Source organism: Nelumbo nucifera, chromosome 3 (assembly GCF_055504915.1).
Source record: "Nelumbo nucifera cultivar China Antique chromosome 3, China Antique-T2T, whole genome shotgun sequence".
Taxonomy (NCBI): Eukaryota; Viridiplantae; Streptophyta; class Magnoliopsida; order Proteales; family Nelumbonaceae; genus Nelumbo; species Nelumbo nucifera.
This window is the reverse complement of record NC_142651.1, coordinates 2,339,255-2,364,689: the sequence shown is the minus strand read 5'-3', so window position 1 is coordinate 2,364,689 and position 25,435 is coordinate 2,339,255. Positions and strand designations below refer to the sequence as shown.

Genomic DNA, 25,435 nt, shown 5'->3' with positions numbered 1-25,435 from the left:
GTTTCTGCCACGTGTCGGGTAACTGCGAGGTCGGGCCAAATTCCCCTTCATTAGCTTCCTTAAAGACACAGAGCTTGGCCTTTTTGTGGCTCCATGATATTGCCCATCCTCGGGCTGGATACAGTTTAAGTTATTAAAGATCTGATAGGTGGTAATTAGATCCACTATCTCCTTGCTAGACAGCTTGGAGGGCCTAAAACCTATTCTAGATGGGGCTTGTTGAGAGGTCGAGGCCCCTCCATGGAACCTCTTCGCTCTTGAGACCACGGCCCAAGCGTTTGGGTAGCACTCCCTCTCCAACCGAGTTGGAGGTCGTCAAAATCATCACCAATCTTCGCTTTAGCGTAAGCCCAAAACCGGAAAGTGACATGGGACCCTTGAAGGTCCCCCCAATTTATAGATAGAAGCGCAGACTACTGACCGTCCAGATTCGCCCAATCCAACAATCCAAGAAGAAGCCCACGTTCAAAATTTTGAAGGGCACGTGCGCCATAATTTAAATTTTGAAATGTGCCATGTTTCGAATTTTGAAAGGTCGCGCCCGCTCGAAATTGTGAAGGACGCGCGCTCCATTTTTGAAAATGCGCCCTATTTTGAATTTTGAAGAGTGGCGCAAAATTTCAAGTGCGCACCTTCGCGCCAACAAATAGCCCAACAGGTCGGCCAACCCAAGTGGACTGATTCGACCAATGTCTAGAGCAGGTCAGCTCGGGCCTCATCCTAAAACAAGCTACACCCTTCGCCAAACTGGCCTTGACTTGAGTGTGGGGGGCAACTGATGAGGGGTGATTTGGTCCTCCATTGACCTAGCAACACGTAGCATCTGTCTTCGCCGCTTGACACCTTAGTGCCACATGGATAGATTCGTATCTCGCCAAGTCAAGGAGACGCACCCTGAAATCAGTCCAGGGCACCTCATATACAACTCGGGCACCTTGGTAGGGAGGCTAGCAACACCTCATCTAGGGCCGAACTATAGTACCTCATTGTTACTGGTCCAAGGGACCTTGGTGTGAGGAGCGACCTCCCTCGATGACTTGTTGACCTGACTAAGGTCCAGGTGGCGACTTGCGAGACATGCTCGTTGACTTCCTCTGTAGGCGTCCCACCATTCCTAGGTCCTCCAGAAGTCATCTCTCGTACTGAACGTTCCAGAGGAAGGTACAAAAGCCTAGTGATGTGAAACTACCTCCGAGGACTTCAGACTGGTCAGCCACGTCTTCCCAAAGATCTTGGATGCGGTGCGTGGAGCTCACACCAAAATCTTTAGCTCTTGGATCTCTCTAGCTCTTTCACTCTTTACCTCTCTCCAAAATCTCTAGTTCGCTGACTTAAGCATCGAAATACCCACCCTGGGTAAAGCAGCCCGAACATTCTGATATTGTCTTTTTATAGATCGACCCGACAAACTCGCCAACTCGACATTCGAGGTGCCTTCCAACAAGGAGCTACCAGATCGCACATCATCAAATGGGATAATGTGTCATGTGTGGGAAGCTTAATATTAATTGAGATGGTTAGAGGTGTAAAGTGGACCGTGTCCGACCGACACGGAACGACCCGCGGGCAGCCCGCCCTAAAGGCGGGCCCGTGTCGTGCCGTGCCGGCACACAGGCCTGGGTCGGGCGGGCTACAGGCCATGTCGGGCTAGGCCACAAGGCGGGCCTGGGCCGAATTGGGCTGCACTATTTTTTTTCTTTTTTTTGAAATTTTTTATTTCTTTTCTAAGTAAAATTGTAAAACTAAAATATTTAACTTTCTTATGAACTTTGGAAATTGGAAACTATTTAAAAAATTAAGAAATGAGAAATCTAAGTTATTTAACACATAAATGAAAAAAAAATACTTAACCAAATTGAAATAAGAATGATGGAATAACAAATTGGAAGAAAAATACGAATTTTATTTCATTTAAATTTGAATGTCAAAAATTAGTGAATTACAAATACAATGATTGGATCATTGCATACTTGGATGAATGAAATATAAAAATAGAATAAATTAATAAAATATAAAAAATACAATATGGTTACAAATTGAAAATGCAAAATTATATTGTTAAAAATATATCAAATAAATTAAATAAAATTTACAATAATTTGAAAAAATAAAAAATTCTATACAAGCAGTCAAATTCAAGAATCATCATTCATGACTTTCATCATCTACTTCGAGTGAAATGTTTGGTGTTGTATCATGCCCTCCCTTGTCTTGTAATTTATCTTCTGCATCTATCCACTCCTTGAAACAGATGCACATCTCTATACTCTCATCGTTCATGTAGCTTCTTTTGTCATCCAACACCCTGGTACCTACACTAAAACAAGACTCCGATGGAACTGTAGACACTAGAGGGGTTAGTAGATCACGTGCCATGGCGGCGAGAACCGGATAATTTTTCGAGTGTTCACTCCACCAGGCTAAAATATCAAAATTATTTGATACTTCACCTAAATTAGAAAATTTTGCTTGTAAATAAAAATTAAGTTCAGTAAATGAAGTTATAGAACTAGCAGATTCTTGCCTTCTACTTATTAAATAAAAAATGTTTTTCTCTTCTACTACTGTACTCAAGGTCAGAAGTAGAAGAAGAAGATGATGAACTAGTTGTAAGAATATTTCCTACAACTTCAGATTCATACAAACTGTACATTTCAAATAATAAAGTATTAATTTCTTCTTTTTTATTTCCTATATCAATATTCATATTTCCACAATATGTTTCAGGTAAAATATCTAAACCATCTCTCCTAATCCTAAGATCTAATATTGTAGTTAAATAATAAAGGGGAGAAATATTCTCCCAATATTTTTTAAATTTATTTTCCATAATTTCAACAATACATTGAAATTGTGGATTATTTCTATATTTAGCAAAACAAACACTAATTACCATTAATTGATATGGAAAATTACAACTAGTTGGATAATAAATTCCAGATAATTCATTTGTTGCATCATAAAAATGTTTTAAGAAATTTCTTATACAGACTATCATTTCCTAGTCTTCCTCAAATATCATATCATTAGGCATTTTGAAATTATAAAAATCAGAAAGAATTTGTTTATGAGATATACAACTTTCTAACATAACATAGGTAGAATTTCACCTATGGTTTACATTTAATATAAAGTGTTTATATTTTAAACCATAATTTTGGCATAAATATCTAAATTCTTGTTTTCTTGCCCCTGAACTTTTTATATATATAATACAATTTCTAATTTTTGAAATATGAATAGAAATAATATTCAAGGCATCTTGAATACATAAATTTAAGATGTGATATGCACATCTAATATGAAATAATTTTCCATTTAAGCATGGTTTTAATTCAGATTTTAAAATATTTATTGCAGAATCATTATTGCTGGCATTATCAAAAAGAATAGAAAACCACAAGCATGCAAAGTATTTAAAATACCTACAGCAATAGCTGGGCCACTATGTGGCCATTCAAGCCTACTAAAACTTAAAATTCTTTTATTCAAAAGCTAGTTTTCATCAATGAAATGGCCAGTAACACAAATATAACTAATATTAAATTTGGATGTCCAAACATCCAAAGTAATTGCAGCTTTAGAATTAATATTTTCTAACAAAGAAATTGAATTTTGTTTATATGAATAAAAAATTTTTAAAGCATCAGTTCTTATATTATTCCTAGAAACTTTTTTATATTGTGGGTTTATAGAACTACGCAACCATTTTTCTAGCTTTGAATCTTCAGCTAATATAAATGGTTGTTCTGCATGTACAATATACATAGCAAGTTCTTGTCTCACTTTTTCTTGTGAATATCTAAAAGTACCAAAACTAGTCCCCCTCCCGATCTGTGTTTGGGTTGTTTCTCTCACTTCATCTTCCTCTCGCTCATGTGTGAGCAAATGTCTGCTCAAATGACCTGTACCACCCTTGCTATAATAACTAAAGTCTTTCCTACATTTTTGGCAAACGACCCTTTTCCCCTTCCCATCAATATCCTCTACTTTGAAAACTTTCCAAACCGGGCTACTCAGCTTAGAAGCCCTCCTTTTTCCCCTAGTATCACTACTACCGGGGGTGAAAGTTCCACTTCCATCGACATTAATCACATCAGTGCTAACACTTTTGTGATGCGATTGAATGTCATCCATGGTGAACATGTTGGGGAATCGGTTTTCAGAAGAGCCGGCCATTTTTTTTAATTCTAAAAAGATAAAAACTAATCTAATTCGACTTATCAAGATTGTAGGTTCAAAATCCCAACTTGATTTCAACGGTTGAAGCCTTTCAACGTCCAAGCCTCCCGAATTGAGATACTTGAGCTGGTTGAGCAAGTCTTCTTCTTGTTGAAAGTCAAAACTTTGATAAAATTGAGACTTGAGAATTGGAGAATGTGGAATCAGACAATCAGCTAATCAGAATTTCTCAGATTGCAGATAATTGAGGATGTATGAGTATGAGAGAGAGAGAGAGAGAGAGAGAGAAGAGATTAAGAGAATTGTTGAATTGGTGTGATGAGAATGGTGGAGGATAGGGCTATTTATAGGAATTGAACATAATTCAATTGCCCAAAATACCCAAAAAACTATCTGTTATTTAGTTGTTGGGAGGGGTATTTTGGTCATTGTAAAGTTACTTATAACTTTACCCAAAATGCCCCCTAAACTAGTTATATAGCTATTAAGGGGCATTTACGTCATTTTTCAACCCCCCATAAGCAAAATACACAAATACCCCCCTAATATGGTTGTTTATAGCGGTTGGGGGGGTATTTTTATAAACCCCCTCCCCAAAAAAGCTGAAACTAGCTGTTGGGCCCCTTTAGGCAGGAGGCCAACGACTATATTCCTGGGCGGGCCGAGCACGGCCCGCTACGGGCCTGAAGGGCTGTGTCGTGCCGGCCCGTAGAAGGCCGTGCTTCGTGCCATACCGTGCCGGCTCATGGGCCTCGTACCCCCGACCCAGCAAGGCACGAACCTCCAATGATTGTCAATATTCTTTTTTCCTTTTTTTGGTAGAAAGCCTTTTCTCCTTGAATCCAATGATTTTGGCCTTTTGGGCCTTTTACATAGAAAGGGAGCTCATACTCCAATAGTTGAGATGTCACTTAACATCCCTCTAAAATTAGAGTTTGCATAACTGCAAGCTTTTTGTGGTATGGCCAGTGGGTCTCTCGCATCCTACTTTGTCCCCACTTCTATTTCCCCTATAGGCCCCGTTCATTTTTTGGGAAATTACTTACTTGGTAAATGCAAGTAAGTGTTTTCGTGACCCATATTCTTTTATTTACTAGGTAAATGAGACAATGACCAATTTAGTCATAAAATACCATTATTTAAAGGGACAATTTTGTCCCATTTCTCCCTTGGTGGAAAAGTTAACTACTCATCTAGAAGATGTGTATTAATTACCTGGATAGATAATAATCAAGAAGGCTCAGTTTGGAAGGAGTACAAATACAAACAAAATAATACAAAATACAAGGTTTTGCACTCTACAAATTTGTGTTTATACTCCTTCCAAACTGCTAAAAGATGAATTTTCCATATACGACACATAAATCTGAAAAAAAAAAGAATATAGGTGTTTGGGTTATGGTTGAACTGGCCTTGGGTGCCACGTGTCACTTCCGCAGTCATCTTATCTCTTCGGCCACGTCAACACCACGTAGGATGGATAAGCACGACCAAGAAAGAAGAGCCCCGTACAAATAAAAAGGATAGTTCCGCCGGGGATCAAGACTTATCCCAAAGACCTCAGTAGACAATCTCATCCCAACAACCCCGAAAGTTTCATCTGAATAGGACACAGGTCCTCGGCTATAAATAGACAACCCCCGCTCAAGGTAAGGGACTTTTGACTCTTTAGCCTTCATACTGTTACTTTGCCTCTGCTCAGACCAACACATTTTTCTCAATTGCTCGGCCCGACTCTGTTACACGACTCCATCCTTCCACCTCGATTCCGCCAATTGATAAGATTATCTAACTATGATCTTGGTTCGAGACACCTTGGATCGGACAACATCAATGAGATATAAGTATGTAAGTCAATAAAAACCAACATCAATGAAAAATTTTGACCGTCTAAATTTAACAGCCTGGGCTGTCGATATATCTCTGCCCACAGACATGGCATGTTAGTTTAACGAAAAAACTTTCTGTTGGAGAGCTTCGTGTGGGGTAACAGGAATATTTGCCGGCAATATTCTTTTAGCCAAGAAAGACAAGCGAGGGACTGAGGTAAAGTGGCATGCTAAGAAGTTTCCCAAACAGCTCAGGCTGTTTTTTTCCAAACAGCCATAGTGTCTCCGTTTTTAACAGGATCTGTGTTTGATGCATGGCTGGGTGAACTAACGTGGCATGCAGGTTTCCATGGAAAAACTTTGGCTGTTGGGGTCTAATAGCGTATGCTGTTGTTGAAGAGAATTTTTGAAAATGCCACGCTATCATGAGAACGGGTAAATTAATAATTATATGTTAATTTTTTTTTAACTAAAAATAAAAAATATGAGCGTGAATAAGTGAACTGCCCAGAACGTGCCCAGTCAGAAATTGTCTCAACAGCCAATGCTATTGGGCCCAACAGCCAAAATTAACCCAGTTTCCACTAAGAGGAAACAAGACCCATGTACAGGTAGTGTGGGGTCCATAATTTGCCACGTGGATTACTGATTGAGCGAGGAAGGTGACCAACAATGTAAGAGGTGTCATCTACAACATTGGATATACTGAGTTGATAATAACGATATTATTTATTATTTTGGTGCATCTCTCAACTCTCAAGGAAATGGTGGGGAGCTGAGAGGGAAAGCGGGGAACAAGGAACAACAACTCCTGATCTACCTTTATTGCTTTTTAGCTAAAAAGTAATAAAAAGAGGCATGCCAATTGCCACACAATTATGGGATTTGGGAAGGAGCTACCACCACCTCACCCAAAACCCAATTGCCAGTAGGGGATATTCCCTATTCCCATCCTGAATGTACCAAGAAAGTATACCCCAATCCTAATTTTCAGAGGGATAACTCTGATAACTAGAGAATATCACCATTAAATATAAAATAACATTGTGAGAGAGAGAGAAAGAGAAAGAGAGGAATGAGTGAGGAATCTGAGTCGAGTATACAAATAAACGAAGTATACTAGTGCGTGTCATATAAAACTCAGATTAAAAATATAATCAGAACCATCAGGATTGGTGGATGCTACAATAACATGAAAGAAGCAAGTATGGGAGGGGAGTGGTTTGAAAGTGACAAAAACAAGAGTGTGTGGGAGTGGTTTGCTGAAAATCGCAGAAAAGGGAATGTTTATAGGGGAGTGAGAAATTATATGGGAAAAAAATTAGAGAGTGGAATACAGTGAGGTGTCACCATTCATTCAGCACTGCGTGGGTAAAGACTAGAGAGAGAGAGAGAGAGTAGTGATATGTGAAAGCGATGAGAGGGAAACCGTGCTGTCAGTCAGTTCAAATGTTGAGATTCTACATCGGAAGAAAACACAACATATAAAATTTTTGCATAACCTCATCTCGTGATGCTTCTGCTCAACTGCTCAACTGCTAATCTGCTAATCTGCTAGAGATATGCTAATTCTCTCTCTCTCTCTTTACATTCCAATTTCCACACTCCACAAAGCCCCTACCGCCCTACCCCTTTCTTGGCGACTCCCCCAATACATTCGCCTTGTCTGCTCCACTTCCAAATTAGAATCGTTGCCTTCCTCTTGTCCTCTCTTCTATTCCTTTTATTTTTTATTTTTAATTTCTCTTCCAAATTAATTCTCATGGGTCTCATGAGTCATGATCTTGGGCCTTCTTCATTGTTCTCTATTGATGGTGTGAGTTGATTTCATTTGTTTGTAATTAACTGACCATCCCAATTCCAATATTATTTCCATGCCATCAGATTAAAATTTCCAATCAAAATTAATTGATTCTTTGGGAGTTCAGATCAGATGTGGCTCCACCCATGTGACAGACGGTCCTGATTTATGGATATATCTTGCTTCGTGCCCTTGAACAAGCCAACAAGTCCTGCGACCCTGCTGGCTATTCTTGACCTATAAAACTGGCAGCAACTGGCAATCGTATATCAAGCATCCATTTTTTTTTTCCGCAAAAGGACTTGACCTGTTGCCTAATTACTTTTGGGTTCGGGTTGATTATTGTCGGCCCAGTATAGATCTCGGTTCACATGTGGTTTGGCCGTTGATTTACCGACCCGGCCGGTTTTCTGTCTGGGTGATAGATCGTTGGTTCCATTGTTCCGGTTAAACATGTCAGATCGTTAAAGCATCCCTATGCCATTAATGCAATCTCAAAGGTCGCTTGCTCTCAATTCCATTCATCTTAGAGGTCACCCGCTCTCTTAGAGCTGTCAGTTAATAATCCTGAATCAATTATTAATTGGTTCCTCCTTCTATATATGTATTAATCGGAAGAATTATATTAGGTCTGACCAAATAAAATCCAATTATAGTTGAGATATGTGATCGTTACAATTTAAAACTTTACGTTTAAAAAACAATGGTTTGTATTTTAATTAAAATTATCTTATAAGCTATTAAGCTTACGTTTTAGTTTTAGACATAAAATATAAAAAATAAGATAATCGGGAGAGTTTTTATATAAATATATAATCAGTTCGGGTCTGAATTGGTTCATTGGTTCAGTTCAGTTCGGAACAGTAACAACCCATCCCAATTCAATTATTAATCAGAACAAAACCACGAAATCAAAACTGACATAATTGGTTTGATTATGACCCATTGACAGCCCTATACTCTCTCTCTTTTCAAACACATTCTCTTTAGTTTTGTTTTATTTCATTTTTCTGAATGTTTTAACCTGGTCGGTTGAATCATCATCCATTCAAGATTCTGGGTCCAGTTTGTATGAAACACACTGTTTTGGTCAGTTTTTGAACCATTTAACCCCTAAGTCAGTTTTTGAAACATTAGCTATTATAACTTACCAGGTTTGGGGTAAAACAGAGACCCGGCATTGAGTACAAGGGTGATGGATCAACCGATCCAACCATCTGTGCCAATAATGGATTGCAATTTGTAAACATAGGAACAGACAAAGAACAAGGGTCAAGCCAATGTCCAGTAATTAATATACATCAAACGCTGTCCAATATTGGGAAACTAGTGAGATGTGAATCACGTGGTGATGAATTGGGTGGGTCCTCCTTGGGACCGGGCTGAGCTTTTTGGTGTATTACTGTTTAACTTTAACCTGCTTGATGATCAAGAGCTCTATATGATGAGATATCCCGCTTCCGTTCATCTGAGTGTTGAGTCTGTACTCTTCATAGTAGTATCAGAGGGTTAAAGTGTTCCGCTACTGCATGGGTTGATACGTTTGTCATCTAATGCAAGTCCTGCGGATTCTTCCTCGGATCAAGGGTTCAAGTTCCCCCATCAGTCACTAAAGCGAAATGAATCGGAGCACAATTTCCCAAAGAAATGCCTCAGCATGCAATTAACTTACATGCTTTGTATTTGTATGAATCTCCAGCTGGTGGTGCGCTCAACTCAACTCAACTCTGATCATCAGTCATCATGATTCATGCCTATAGTGTATATATGCATGCATAAGCCTCTTCCTCCTGGTGCTGAGTGCTGACCATTTTCAGGTGACAATTAAGCGGCTCGATCAGCTAGGACTTTCCCAAGTAAGCGACCAGGTTCTAATTAAATTCATTGATAATGGTGGTGGACCTTTTGAGCATATATATAGAGATAGGAATCTACATATGTAATAAAGACGCAAATACATATATTGGGAATGTATTTGCAATTCCTTCAATTCTGTGCATCAAGCTTTAAAAGAAAAGTTAAAAAGTAGAGATACGTCGTTTTTCTTTTGGTCTTGACTCTATGACTATATATGAAGGCTCAAGGCTAGGTGGGGGGAAAGTAAAAATCAGAATGCCGAAAATCCTTCGCAACTTTTGGGCAAGACAAGGAGAAGAAAGAAATAAGAAATGATGGAACGCGAATGTAGTGGTAGCAAAGTCTTCAACGCTACCTAGCTTGTTTCAAATTTCACGTAAAGAGGAGTACTAGTTTTTTTTTTTTTTTTTGAATTAAGGGAAAAGGGAGAGTATGAGCCTCCAACCCACACCTCCTTAATTAAATATTGCGCGCAGCTTAATTTATCTCAACAATCACCATCAAAACGTTGTAATTAATTAATTAAGAAGTTGGCTGGCTTTAGAGTAGCCTCAGGCGACTCAGAGAAACCACAGGATGGAGTTATTTGCTTGAGGCAATTTTTCCTTTATTTTCCTTTTTCCAAGCTAGTGATCACTGAGACTGACTATGGTGAATAATTAAGCAGCTGTCCAGTGTTCTATTTGATCGATCAGGAATCAAAAGAAAACACATGCATGGCAATGTTTTCCATAAAAGGGGCATAGAATTGAAGTAATAGCAAAAATGTTATTATTATTATTTGATATCTCTCTAGATCTCTATATTATCACCCCTTTCAAGATGAAAATTTCGTTACGAGTGCTACATAAATTTGTCCATCTAAAAGGGGCATAGAAGTAATAGCAAAAAATGCTTCAGTTTAGAATGTTTTTAACACAGATTTTAGAAACTATGTATTTTATAATTTTTTAAGTTGATACGCTTGGGTTGGACTAAAATACCAGAAACACATAATTAATACTGGAAAAACTTGCAGCCATAGAATTTATATACACCAATGCAAACCCTAATTTTCAAGTGGATGAAACAAACCAAAGAGCCTAACATCCCATTAATTGGAAGTTTGAAGAACCTCAATTAAGGATACCTAATGCTGCCCCTTTAAAAATAAATTGCTGTTGAAAGTTGAGAATTTGTTTTCAGGACTCTCCTAATAATTATTTTTCCAGAAATTAAAATTCTCTATTGGACCAATTACAATCAATATTCTACATTCTAAAATCTAAGAAGACACATTGATGCCAGAGATGGCTGTGTTTGGATAAGCTTCTGTTTTTGAGATTTGGGTTATGATAAACGAAGATGTGACAAAGTGTTATAAGCTTTTGATAAGTTTTTCTTTTAAAAATCTATTAATCTAAAGTCAAAACACTTTTAAGCAGAAAAGCACAATTCTACAAGTCTAAAAATTGGGGCTTTGTGCTTTGCGGCTTTAATCCTCAAGTTTATCCAAACTCAATTCATGTTAGCGCATGACGATGCTTTGACTTTACGTTAATGCCAACAAAGACACATTCATTGTCCAAATCTTTACGTTGGAACTAAAATAAAAAAGAAGAAAAAAAGGGAAGAGAAATGCAATTATATGTTATATATATATATATATATATTTTTTTTTTTTTCTTTTTTTTTATACATAATTATATGTTATATATGGTCCAACGTAACACTTGTTACTTCATGATATGCTAGTTCGATTGCTCAATCTCACGGGGGCGGAGCTAGGAAATTTTCATGAGGTGGGAGAGAGAATATATATGGATGGTAATAGGGGGGCCAACCAATTGGGGTGGAGAATGAGGAGGGGGAAATTTATATGAAATAGTAAGGATTTTTTTATCATATGGGGGGTCATGGCTCCCCTGGCTCCGCCCCTGCAACCCCAGTATTTAGAATGTGGAGACACTAGAGAGACTTCACGCAAGCAAAAGTCAATAGTCATCGATCTGCGCAGTATCATCACCGGCCGAGAGATTGGTGATCATATATATATATATAGATATATATATATATATATACGGCCAACACAGGGAGTACATCGTCGTCGTTATTACTTATTAGGCTTGAAAAACTTGCACCAGCTACCAGCTATATATGTTGGGTTAAATCACGAGCTTTTACTAGATCCCAATGTTGAGATCAGAACAAATGCCCTCGATCTCGATCCCTGTCTGATTTAATTGTGCCTTTCTCATTTCTCAGGGGTAACATTAGTTAAGCTTAATTGTAATAATACTTGTACATGTAAATGTATGTCTCTGTATATCTAAAATTAATCAAAACAGATTGATCTGAAAACCAAACAAGCTAGTAATTGGGTAATCCAATGGACATGAACTGGAATTGGAATGCATTTTACTGGTAACAGAATGGGGTAATTCAGTCATTTTGTAAAATCTCATTGACGACTGGTATCTACTTTATGGTAGAAACTACAAAGGCAAGTTTGCTTGCGTTCCCTAAAAAGAAGATATCTCTTTTGTCATATTCTCTCTTGTAAGAAAACATTTCATAGGCCTTTCTACAATGGCAAACCTACCGCTCCCAACCTCTCTCGTACCACTCTTCTCTTCTTCTTTCTTCTTCTTCTTCTAATAAGACTCGATGTATATGAATACCTTCTTCACTGCCAAATTTCGTAGATTTTGTCAAAAAGGAGGAAGCCTGGTGCCTGGTGCCGTCTCCTCGTGGTAGTAGTCTTTTCAATTTCGCTGCAAGGGTATTTTGGGCATTAGGTTTCCTGGCGTCCCCAAACACGGAGGTTGACACGGCCGAGTAAATTCGCCGCCGGCCGCATTACCCTGCCATTTGAGACTGAGAGCACTATCTCACTATAATAACTATATCGATATTCTTTCCAAAAGAAACAAGAAAAAAAAAAAAATCAGAAACTGTTAAAAAGAGCTCCGGCATTTTTTTTGGGAAACCGCGTTTTCACCGGTTCCATCCCTGTCTCCCTCCTCTCTCTCTCTCTCTCTCTCTCTCTCACAGTCTCTCTCTTTCTCTCTCTCTCTTATCAGTTTTACTTCCGTTTTTACCCTCCGGCTGTATTTAGAAACCCACATTCCCAATTTCCCATCCTACCACACACAGTAATCTCTCTCCCTTCTTTCTCCATCTCCATATCTTTATTATTATTATTAGTATTATTATTATTAGTTTTCGAAAGGCATATCTCTATATCTTTTGTTTTTGCATTCCATCTATTTGTGCTCTTGGGCTCAATGACAGCTCCAAACATGGCGACGATTACTGCTTCTTTGGAGCGGTCTCTCCAGAACTTTTCTCTCAACCACGACGACGGGGGCGGTGGCGCCGGTGTGATTGGCAGGTCGGCGACTTCGGATGCGACAGATAATCTGACAATAAACGCCGATACCACCGTAGAACTTAATTCACACGTCGCTCTTCCTTATCAATGGGAGCAGTGCCTCGATTTAAAGGTTTCCCAAAAAGCCCCCTTTGGCCCTATTCCATCTCCTTCTTCATTAAATGCATAACCAGTCTCTACATCACTTCTTTTCTTTTAAGTTCTATCCTCCAACAAATTATTTTTGTGTTTAAGAACAGCAGAAAGGTCGCTTTTCTTTGTTTATTTTGTCCTGTGCTCATTACTCTCTCTCTCTCTCTCTCTCTCGTTCTCCTTTTATCAAATAAACAGTCAAACAAAGAAAAGGGAAAACAAACGAGCTTTTTCTCTAGACTTTTGTGAGTTTTGCCTTTTTCTTTTGATATCCACCTTGTTTTTTCACAAGTGTTGATTTTGCTGTTCTGGGTGGTTGTGTGTGCAGACGGGGGAGATTTATTATATAGACTGGCGGAACGGGACGAAAGAAAGAGAAGATCCAAGAAAAGCGCTGAGGTCTGCTGCTGGAGGTTATTATTCGGACGTGGACGATGATGAAGACGACGACGACGACCAAGAAGAAGAAGATAGCTCGTGTGAGAGCGAGGGTTCCTGCACTGATTCATGTCCTTCGACATCAAGGGACGATTGCCATCGCCAAGACGTAGGCAATCATGTTCTCGTAGTCGCCGGTTGCAAGAGGTGTCTCATGTATTTCATGGTGCCCAAAGAGGTTGAGGAGTGCCCCAAGTGCAGCGGTATGCTCTTGCACTTCGATCGAACGGACAGCGAGTGACATTAGGTTTTTGGTCTTCTCTTTTCCTTTTGTTTTTTTTTTTTTTTTTGTTTGATAAACGTGGCTTGAGATATTTTCAGTGTGGATTGATCAAGTGAAAGAAATGGGTGCGGGCATCAACTGTTCTTTCTCTTTTCTTTTCCTTGTTCTTTCTCTCTTTTGTTTTTGTCTGTTTTTTTTTTTTTTTTGTAAGCTTGCTTCTTCTTTTTTTTTTTTTTAATGTTGGTTTGAAGCGCCATTAGATTAGAGTTGCAGAGAAGAGCTTTAGTCTAGAGAGCCAGCAAGGTCAATGAGCAGAAGGAGAGAATAAATTTGGTAATGATTGCGACATGTGGCTCTCTGTAATTTTTTATGCTTGTTTGTTTAATTAGTGTTAATTCTTTTCATAACCTTATATTCTTCTTCCCCATTGTCCATTGACAAGGTAGTTTTTGAATTAATTAAAGAATGCGAAGAGCTGGCATGCTTAGTGTCAATGTTTCACTCGCTAATGGCCGTGTATTTCGACGGATAGAGATACGATCTTTTTTTTTTCCAATAACTACTGTTATTAAATGACAATATTCTACTTATATTATATTAATTACTGAACTTGATACTTTGATTAATTATGATTATGAATGGAATGGAATAGAATAAATAAGCTTCTAGTTTCATATGTTGTGTTTGTTGTGAAGTAGTGATTGATTGATGCATTTTTAATCTTCACGTCTGGTGTGGTCTGGTTATAGTTTATTACTTTGTTTAGAGAATTAGGGTTAGAGTTAGAGGCAGCCGAGAATAAATGTTCATTTGGTTGGGGTTGTTTAATTGCTTTGTGCCTTAAAGTGTGGACTCAACGATACGTTGTGCTCCGTTGGTTACGCCTACTGTAATATACTAACCGTTCGATTCGTAGGCCTAACAGTACTCATCCTTGTTATATGAGGTGGTGTCCAATGTCCATGTCTGCCTTTTTCGTTTCAAAATTGTCTGCTTTCCGAATCTTTTGGACAGAAGCATTTGTTCACTTTTCAATTCCATACTCCATAGTCCATACCAAATGAGAAATGAAAAGGCATGAATCAATTATCAATCTTTTTAAAAAAAAAAAAAAAAATTGGTAGAGATCATATACAATCAATCAAGACCGCTTAAAATCTCCAAGGTAGGAGGAGCATCTGAAAATTAAACTGGATGACCATGATTTGTTGGTTTATGTTTTAATTAGGGTGTGGAAAGATTTAGGCCTTATGTACTTTTTTTTTCGCTGAAGAGAGAGAGAGAGAGAGAGATTAGAAAGGAGGAGGGAATACGAATTGGAATATTTTGAACAGCTTTACTGCTGTGTGGGGGTTGGGAGGGGTAGGCTAGTGATGGTCACTTCACGAGAATCTTCTTCTGAAACTCTCAGCAAAATCCAGATCCAAATCGCGTGGTGAACAGCTGGGGTGGGGCTCACGTTCCCCAGCTTCTTTTGGCATCAGCTTAATAGTCTGGGATTCCCTCTTACGTCAATAGTCTTACCATTTGGCATTTGAAAAAAAATAAATAAAACTCGAATCTCCTACGTGTCTACACCTGGGTTGGGGATTTTCGTCTCCTCAGGGAAAACACCGTCGTTGGATCAGAATCTCATAGAACTAGTCTCCCTAGCTATCAAGGTGTGTAAAACTGTTACAGCTAGAAGAGCAAAGAGAGTGGCTAGGCACTAGTAGGCAAATTGACAATTGAGAGTTGAGATATATATATATTTATCCATGTACGTAGGAGAATCCCGATTCCAACACCATGACTTTCCCTTTTGATGGGGAACAGTGAATCCTCAAAACTAATCTATATCATATCAATCTCCAACCCAACAATGCAGTTCCAATCTAACGGTTTTATCCTAAGGAACACAGCTTAAGCTGTCAATTCAAGGAGTACTCCAAGGTGGACTCGGGATTAAAAGTTCAATCAATCACTGCCGATGCTTCTTCCCCGAACCTGGACATGTATAAGAAACCAAGAAAGTGCAAGTTTAGGAGAAAATTTGCAGTGGGGTGGTGAGGTTGTTGGTTCTGAGAGACACTGATAGGTCCGTCGTCCTAAAAGATTCTAATTTTTCATCAGGCTATCACAGAGAGAGAGAGAGAGAGAGAGAGCGCTTTGGTACGAAGAAAGAAAAGTGGTCCAAAAGGTTCTCTGGAGCAGACAAAGGAACCTTTCCTTCCTTGCCAGTAGAGAATCTAAGCAGAGAGCTTACAGAGCAAAGAAGAGAGAGAGAGAGAGAGAGAGAGAGAGGCAGGCTCAATCACATGGTCAGTGACAAAGTATGGGATACGCGTAAGAACTCTAGTATCATGGCATTCACATGTATTTATCTTTTCAATACAACACTTGTTTTTTTTTAATGATAGAATATATTGCATTTGTCTATAATGGTGATGGAGATTATCTATGAACACCTTTCATTGATCCCAAGTGTTATAGTTTATAATCCATATGCTCAATAATTTTCAACACAAAACAATTCAATTTGATGGTTTCACGGTATCCAATCAAGCTAACCTTCATATGGTCTATAATGTATAAGGTTCTGTTTGGAAAGATTTTCCACTTGTTATGTGAAACAAATTAGGTACTTGCATACTTATAGTAGTACAACTGTACAAGCATTTAGTATTGGTGTGGTCTGCTACTTGGATTGTTCCACAACCACCAAGGAATCTAACAAATTATTTTGGGGCCCAAAAAGGTCCCACAAGTTTTTGTTGCCCCTCTCCTTATCGTCCATTAATGGGCCAAATTTGAGCCCAAAAACCCTTGTCACTTGGTCAGAGTAACTTTTCGGACAATCTCAATATAGAGATTTGGTGAGTCCGCGACTGAAATAATGCCAGTATGTATTATTGAAACCTCTTCCAACAACAACACTAACATCAGTGATAAAAGGTAGTGTGGATTCTAGCCTTGTAGGAGTTGGATTGAATAGGCCGGTTGGCAATTCCATGGGGGACGTATATCTCTATGTCACACAGTCAGAGACTATAATCATCACTTCCAACTATTGAAACCTTTTTAATAGGTCCCACTTTACCGGTAGTGCTTAACTAAACAGACCCGGAAAGAAAAGTAGAAGTTGGATCTGGGACCCAAAAGATCAAAATTACTCAAATATAGCAGGTAGGAATCAGATGGTTGATTAATTCAGTCAACATACAGGAGATCTTTAAAGTAGTAGAGATGACATTTCCTACTCACTTCCTATAACCAAGCTAGGTTCTAAAAGTTAGTGCATCAATTCAACTGTTATTAGTTCGGTTGATTAATTGCAATTAAAATAGACATACAACTATGTTATGAGGTTGATTTCCCGACTTGAACATCCTTCACCTTAATCATTCCAAATGGAATAAAGCATTATTAACGTCAGAATGGCAATAGGTACCCGGATACCCGACATAATTTGGGTCCACAAATTTTGGACCTGAGATCATAATTGAGTTCAATCCAGACCTGGTCAGCGAATGGCCAATAAACATTTGATTTTATAAATTAATAAATATTGGAATTTATAGCATGGGAACACAGAAAATTAAGCCATTTTTTATTATTATTAACTGTATGCATCAAATTAATAAAATTTTGGGTTTTCTTTAGTGCTATACAAAGCCACGTATCATCATTTCATTTGGTGGGTCTTCTGGGTCTGGAACCATCAGTGACCCGTGTCATATACACCAGGCCTATATACCTGACAATACCCCAAAGTAAATGTGTATATAACAGGGTCCGGGTCTGGGTATAGATGGACATAAACCTCGAACAAACTGTTGACACTCAACCCGCATCAGTCCAAAACTCTATATTGCCACTTTTGGTAGGAACGGGCAGCTCCGATGGCTGGTCTGGCCAGCTTTAGGTCTTGATGTGCTTAAACTGTGCACATCATGTCCGGGCCTATCCCTCTCTGGTCTGTCTTAGTCTGAGCGAAACTGGTATAGTCTTGGATAGGCGGATAACTGCCTTAGATAGTCGTATACATTCCATATACGTACGTTAATGTGTAACCATACATGCAACACGCAACTAAAATCAAACAATTTTGTTGGATGGAAATCCCTTTTCTATGTTAGCGTAGCATGTACTGTCCCTAGTTTTAGGCCTTCCTAGGAAATTAACCAAGGCAGAAATTAAACCCCCACCCCCCCAAAAAAAAACTAGAGAAATCCTAACTTCTAAGAGTAGATTTTTGCACAGGACCTATGCGTTAAAAGGTAAACTATCCATTCCATGAAAAACTTACAACTGAACCTCTCCTATCGCAAGTCGAGCTTTCATTTTAAAACAAGGACGCAACTCTTTTTCTTTTCTTGTTGCCTCAGAAAAATAATAAGGAGACAACTTGTGAGTTGGGTGTTGTTTGGATAAATGCCAAATGAAGTTGATTTCAGATTATTATTATTATTATTATTATTATTATTATTATTATTATTATTATTATTATTATTATTATTATTATTATTAAGAAGAAGAAACTATTATAAAGGATACAGTTGATTTTATTATTAACAAAAGGGCAATAGTGAATTTAGGTTAATGTTTGATTTGAAGGAAAAGGTGAGGAAAGGAAGGAAAATGTAGGAAAACCTATATAAGATTTGTAAAGGTTTTTCTACATTTTTCTTTAAATCAAACACAGCCCTAAAGATCCATACAAGATTTAAAGTATCAATATGTATCGGCCTGTATCAACCAAACACAGCCCTACAGAGAATGTATCGATATTTTAAACCTTGAATCCATGATCTAAAAGTAAAAAAAAAAAAAAAAAAAAAAAAAAAAAAAAAAAGCAGAAATTCCTTTTCATGACTTTATTTTAACTAAAACTATGTAAATAGAATCAATGTTATGTTATAATTGCATGCTTACATGGATAGATGGATACAGTAGTAATCAAATTAAAATATACTCTCTAGTCGATCTCTATATAATTTTCTACTCTCTGCTGGTGTGGTATAAAACCAGACAACCCTCCAAAACATGGCTCAGAATAAGATAAGATATTGCGGAAATCTCCTCCAAAAACGATATTCCAAATTAATAAAAACATTAATAATAATAATAATAATAATAATAATAATAATAATAATAATAATAATAATAATAATAATAATAATAATAATAATAATAATAATAATAGAGAGATAAAAAAGAGCTAAGCCTTGAGCCTTGACTCAGGGTCTAAAGTGAGCCGTACATGCAAAGGGTGAGGAGGAAGAGCATACCTTGACAGTTGCCACCAAACTAATTACATGCAGAAAGTAGAAACAAATTAGAAACCGATTCCCCCAGTCGTCCCTACCTACCTACAGTACAGTGTAGAAAGAAATAGAATAGGCGTTTATTTAATTAATTGAACAAGGTAAGGCAACACAGTCACAGCCAACAGGCATATGACACTGCTAATAACGGGTCATTCAAAGGCTTCTTTCTTCTACTTGTTTCTGCAACTGCAACATGCAGCAAGTTTCCACTGACCTGACTACTGGCATTATAATCAGTATGAATATCGTTGTTCTCTCTGCAGCGAAACTGCTTATCCAGTCCCGAGGGTCGTAGCAGCAGCTTCTCTAAGTCTACAACATCAACATGCCTCGGAACTTGGAAGCTTTAATTTCCTAAATCGGCCTACTAATTTATTAAATAATAATATTGCTGATGGCTATAACTTAAATTTGATCACCATCCTTAAAACCGGCCTATATAACCATAATACATTTGATAGTTGATACTCCTAGTCCTACCACCCTATTAATTTCAAATGGAGCCTTATTGCATGGAGCATTTCATAATTATGGGCCTCTGGACTGCTGAATGGGTTTGGAGGCCCAAGCTATGAAATATGGAATATATATAGTACATGTGACCCACCTATACCAATACCAATACAGAGAGAGAGAGAGTTGAAGGACCCACCTGAAACGGAAAAATCATTGCCTTATGCTTTCCGCGTGGTTTAGATAACATTTTTGTTCTTATTATTTATACATTATTATTGTCTTATAAATTAAGCAACTCTACGCGGATTGGTTTCTCAATATGTCTAAAATACAAATACAATGTCATGTGTGGGACATGTTGTTTGCCAAACACATACAGGGTCCCACACGATATAGACATAGTGCCTTCTCCCTTCTCCCTTCTCCCTTCTTTATAAATTAGATAAGACACTTAGGCTCAATTTGAAAGGAGTATAAATATAAATATATGAAGTATAAAAGCTGATATTTTATATTATTTTGTATTTATTTATACTGTATGTATATATTTGCATTTGTATTTTTTCTAAACTGAACCTTAACAGAGCTTATAATTCCATAACCTAATTAATTACAAACTTATTCACTGTAATCTTTTTTTGTTGAATGTTTAAAATATTTGAACCATTAATGTTTATCAGCATTGACATTGTTTCTGATTTAATTTTTATGGGCTGCATTTCAAGGCTTCCCCTTCTAACTTGCTCCTTTTACAGTAGGAGTCCAATTTCAGTGCCGACACTAGCAATTGCAATCACAAATTATCTATAATGCCCGGAAGTCATGATACCGGAAGAATTTAGACCAATCAAGACCCTCATCCTAATGTAAATTTTTATGGATATCAAATTATTGGCTACGCTATCACCTCTGTGATATCGGTTGATTATTATTATTATTATTTTTTTTTTTAATATATGCTAAGTCCTTGTCAAGTTTTGCTACCCAAATCCCCAAATCCAACAAATACGTCATTACATTATTATTGGTTCAATTTCTTCAACACAAATTCAGCCCTAAGCTGGATTAGTACGTACTTGGGGGGATAGAGACGAGTCGAGACGGGATTCCTCCTACCTGACCATGCCCATTTGGCATTTGTCAATTTAGGAGTGTCGATTGGATTGGATTTGGTCCAAATCCAGTCCAATGTGAGTCCATTATAAATGGATCAGGTTCAATCCAATTCAATGAATATTTTGGATCAATTTGGACCAGTTTAACTTAATGTTCGGATCAATCAATTCATTCAAATTCATTTTGATTTAGATTAGTTTCAACCGAAACCCCGTCCATTGACACATATATTCTTATCTTATATCAATGGATCAGACATTGGCTTAATCCAACCCAATCTAATATAAATTTGTTATGAATGGACCAGGTCCAATCCAATCTAATAAATATTTTGGACCGAATTGATCCAATCCAATATGTCTTATTGGTCCGTTCAATTCGTCCAAATTGATTATAAACTGAACAAGGTCCAATTCAAAACTGATCCATTGACACCCTTATTTACCATCCCTTCTCAACTGAATTCAAAGTCGTGTTGAGCAAGAGGCCTCATCTGGCCGGCTCATCAAGTCCATAATTCGAATTCAAGGAATACTGGTCTAAGGAAGACCACTTATGTAGCCCCGCTTTTCATGTCTGACAGTCCACACTAACATATCAATACACGCCCCGGTAGCGATGAATCAGACCCCCGGGGTATTCATTCGGTATTTCGGTCCGTCAAATTTGATTTGGTTTGGAAATACAACCTAATCCATATGATGAATCAAATCGAATTACACTTAAAAATTTTAAATAAACCAAATCGAATTCAAATTGATTCATTTTGGTTGGTTAAAATATAAATACATGATATATTTGTATTAATAATTATTCTTAAAACATATCAAAATCTATAATTAAAATACATATAATATATTATTAATATAAATAATATATATTACAAATATATGTATTTACTTTGATTAATTTAATTTTTGGTTCGGTTCAGTTGAATTTTCTTCTCAAACTGAATCAAAGCCGAAAATTTCTCCTCAAACTGAACCGAATCAGAATTGGGAAAAAAATTAGAAGCCACAATGTTGTTGAGAAGCTAGGATTCAAACATGTATTGTTGTTAAATCCTCTTCCCATGATGCAAACCTCAGATTACCTTCGAAATCCAGGAAAAGGAACACTTGAAATTCCATTTAGAAAATTTCTACTATTTGCCCGTTAACAGAAATTTATTACAATTTACAAAACAAAACCAAGAATGCTAAACTAATATGAGTGCTAATGCTCAAATTGAATATAAAAAAAACAACCCATGCATGCATTTGATTGATTGATTACAAATGGTCATAGAAAATATAAAATTTAGCTCTGTCAACGATACTATGTATTTCCCATTCTCGTCTTTATAAATGATCATAGAAAATTTTTCAGCACAGATCAAGGTTCAAAGTATCGGAAACACTATGCGTATCGGAAGGGCAAATTTAAGAGATGTATCGGGATATGCCTTCAATACGTATGGATACGGACAAAAAATTAAGATATGCATGAAAACACATGAAAATGCTATAAATACTCTAATAAATCATAAATAAACATCAATATCACTAAATATAAGACTTAAATGAGCTATTTATACATAAAAATCACGTGTTTTAATGGGTTTTTATAAAAAAAAAAAAAACATATTATAATCTACAAACGGGAACAAAAACATACTACTTAATAAAATAATTAATTCAGTTCCAATCTTCCAAGTTCCAACTTCAAAATTTAAATCTATTATAATTTATAAATTCAACATTTGAATCCCATTATGATGTTTAAAAGTTAAAAATTTACATGAAGTCATGAATCACATAAAAGTTCAATTATTATATAAATTATCCAATTTTAAGTGTTAATGTGTTAGTAAATTAATTTTCAATTGTTATATAAATTATTCAATTATTATCTAATACAAATATCCAATTAAACAAATAATAACTGTTTTCATATTTTTGAGGCCACAATTATATTCACATTCAAATTATAGATTATCATGTGAAATATATCAATGCCTTTTATTTTGTATTTTTTAAATATTACTAAAAAATCTTTTTAATTGTTTTAAACATTTTTCCAAGTGTTATCTAATCCATTTAAGCAATTAACAATCATTGAATCAAATAATTATGTAAAATTTGTAATTATTGAATCAAACATTTTTCTGTGTTTTTTAAATAATTATTTATTTTTACTCAAATAATTATTTTGCATGTTTTATTCTAAAAATTAAACAAATGTTTTTTTTTGAATGGCTTCATGGACATCTATTATTTTTATTCTAAAATTAATAATTATTTTTCATGTTTTATTCTAAAAACTAAATAATTATTTATTTTTATTCAAATAATTATTTTTCATGTTTTATTCTAAAAATTAAATTAAAATTAGAAAAAGTAAATATGTAATAAAAATTTTGAATGAATTTATGTACATAATAGATGAAATACTTATTTTGCATATTTCATTCTAAAAACTAAATAATTATTTATTTTTATTGAAATAATTATTTTGCATGTTTTATTCTAAAAATTAAACTAAAATTTAAAAAGTAAATATGTAACAGAAAAATTGAATGGGTTTATGAACATAATAGATCATCTATATATTTATTGTAAATGTTTATTATTAGAATTTTATCATAGCAAAACATTAGAGAAATAAATAAATATTTATAATCTAAAAATAAAAATAAAAAAACAAATTAAAATTTTCATAAGATATTTCAATATATTGATGTCATTCTTAGCTCTACAACATACTCAACCTATAGGGTTAGATCACAAAAAAACTGAAGAAATTATCTATATATTATATATTATTCTAGAAATAAAAAAATAAAAAAATAAAAAAATAAAAAAATCAATTATTTAGAAGAAATTTAAATTGATCTACGAACATGATAGATCATCCATAGATCTACAACATAATCAATATTTAGAGGTAGATCACAAAAAAATAAAGACTAAAATTTTCATTTCTTTCAGATTTTTAATATGCTAGAAAATTTTCAAATATTCACAAAGATCTACATATAGGAGCAAAATAAATGGGATTTTTTGCACAAGAATAACATATCAACATACACAAAGATATTTCTAAGCATCCAAACTAAAAAAACACAAAAACATTAGCTGATATTGTAAAAAAAAATTGAAAAAACATACATATTTTCGCTCATTTTTTAACAATTTTGAAAAACTTGTTGGATCTTGATAATTTGTGGATGTTTTGGTGGGTTTTGGCTAGATTTCAATCTCCAAGAATGGTATGAAGGTTTCTAGAGGGTTTTGGGAAGAAAGAGGGCTTCTAAAATGGGTTTAGAAGCCCTCTTTCGAATGAAGTTTTTTTTGTTTTTCCACAACAGTAAAGTCGCACTGTATCGGTTGCGCATCAGCCGATACAGCACCGAAATAGGCCAATACTCACCGAAACGTTACCAATACGGACACGATACGTTTCCGGAATGGCGAAAAGGAACGGTACTAAAGATTTGGTACCATTCCCGATGCCAAAACCTCAAAGATACGATACGTATCGACCGATACGTAATGGAATTTTAAACCTTGCCACAGATTATAAACATCTTAATTGTCATTTATAGGGAGATGTTCTTGATGCACAACTGTGGTGTATTGTGAGTATTGTGGGCTGCAGATCCGAGTTCATATTACTAGCCTTATAATTACAATAAGAGCAGATTAACCAAACGAATGAAGAACTCACTTTGATTGTGAAAGAATGAAGTTACAAGAAAGTGAATCAAAAGCTTTCCTTTTAGTTGAATTAAGTTGTTATAGCACTGCGAAAAATTCCATAGTGAAGTACCTCCCATATCACATATCGCTTCCTCCACATGTCCCATTGCTCTTTTCATGTATGTGTGTACTCATTGGAGGCACTGTGCTGAATCAGCAGGTAGGGATGGCAATTTTCCCCATCCCCAATAGGGACTCAACTTCCCCTACCCAATGGGGTCGGGGATAGAGATTGTTTTGAAGGGGCGGAGACGGGGATAGGGATTAATAGGAATCCCCGATCGGGAATGGGGATTGAGGTCTTCGCCACACCCTGACTCCGATTATATATATATATCAAAACATTTTTATAATTTAAAATTTTTATTTATTTTAAGTAAATTTATTTTTTAAAAAATACTATTATCTAAAAAAATTTGGAGATTCGGGTCCCCACGGGGATCAAGGATAGAGGACAAATTTTATCCCTATCAAGGATCAAAGACAAGGATAGGGGTTAATTTCAGAATTGGGGGCGGGGATGAGGAATATTATCCCCACTCAGTTGCCATTACTATCAGTAGGTGAAAGTTATCCCTCTCCATCACCCTAGCTGCAGAGATCACATCTCTTCCCCACAATGCCCCACAACACATTTTCCGTCGTATATTGGGAACATCTCCTGATGATGTCATCATCAGGACTGATATTATCATCGGGAGATGTTCCCAATACACAACGGGATATGCTGTGGGCCATTGTGGGGCGGATCCTTTTGGGGTGGAGATGTGAACTCCTAACTCTCTCATGACAAATCTTGAATGAATGACCTACTCAATTTCAAACATTTTGGAAGAATACCCCTGCTGAAAGTGGCCAATGCCTTCTCTTTTATGTAACCATAAGACAAGCAATGAGCATTTTGATTTTGCAAAGGATAGAAAGATGAATAGAAGACTAATGGCTTTAATGGAGAAGACCAATGAGCATTTTTCAAGGA

The 25,435-nt window shown here is 36.4% G+C and overlaps 1 protein-coding gene across 1 annotated transcript; it reads left to right on the top strand.

Annotated features, from left to right (window-relative positions):
• Positions 1-12,175: 12,175 nt before the first annotated feature.
• On the top strand, positions 12,176-14,329 carry LOC104592782 (protein CURLY FLAG LEAF 1-like). The gene is made up of 2 exons (XM_010252266.3): positions 12,176-13,154; positions 13,503-14,329. Exons 1-2 carry the CDS (start codon positions 12,936-12,938, stop codon positions 13,851-13,853), a joined length of 570 nt encoding a protein of 189 aa, XP_010250568.1. The 5' UTR covers positions 12,176-12,935; the 3' UTR covers positions 13,854-14,329.
• Positions 14,330-25,435: the final 11,106 nt, after the last annotated feature.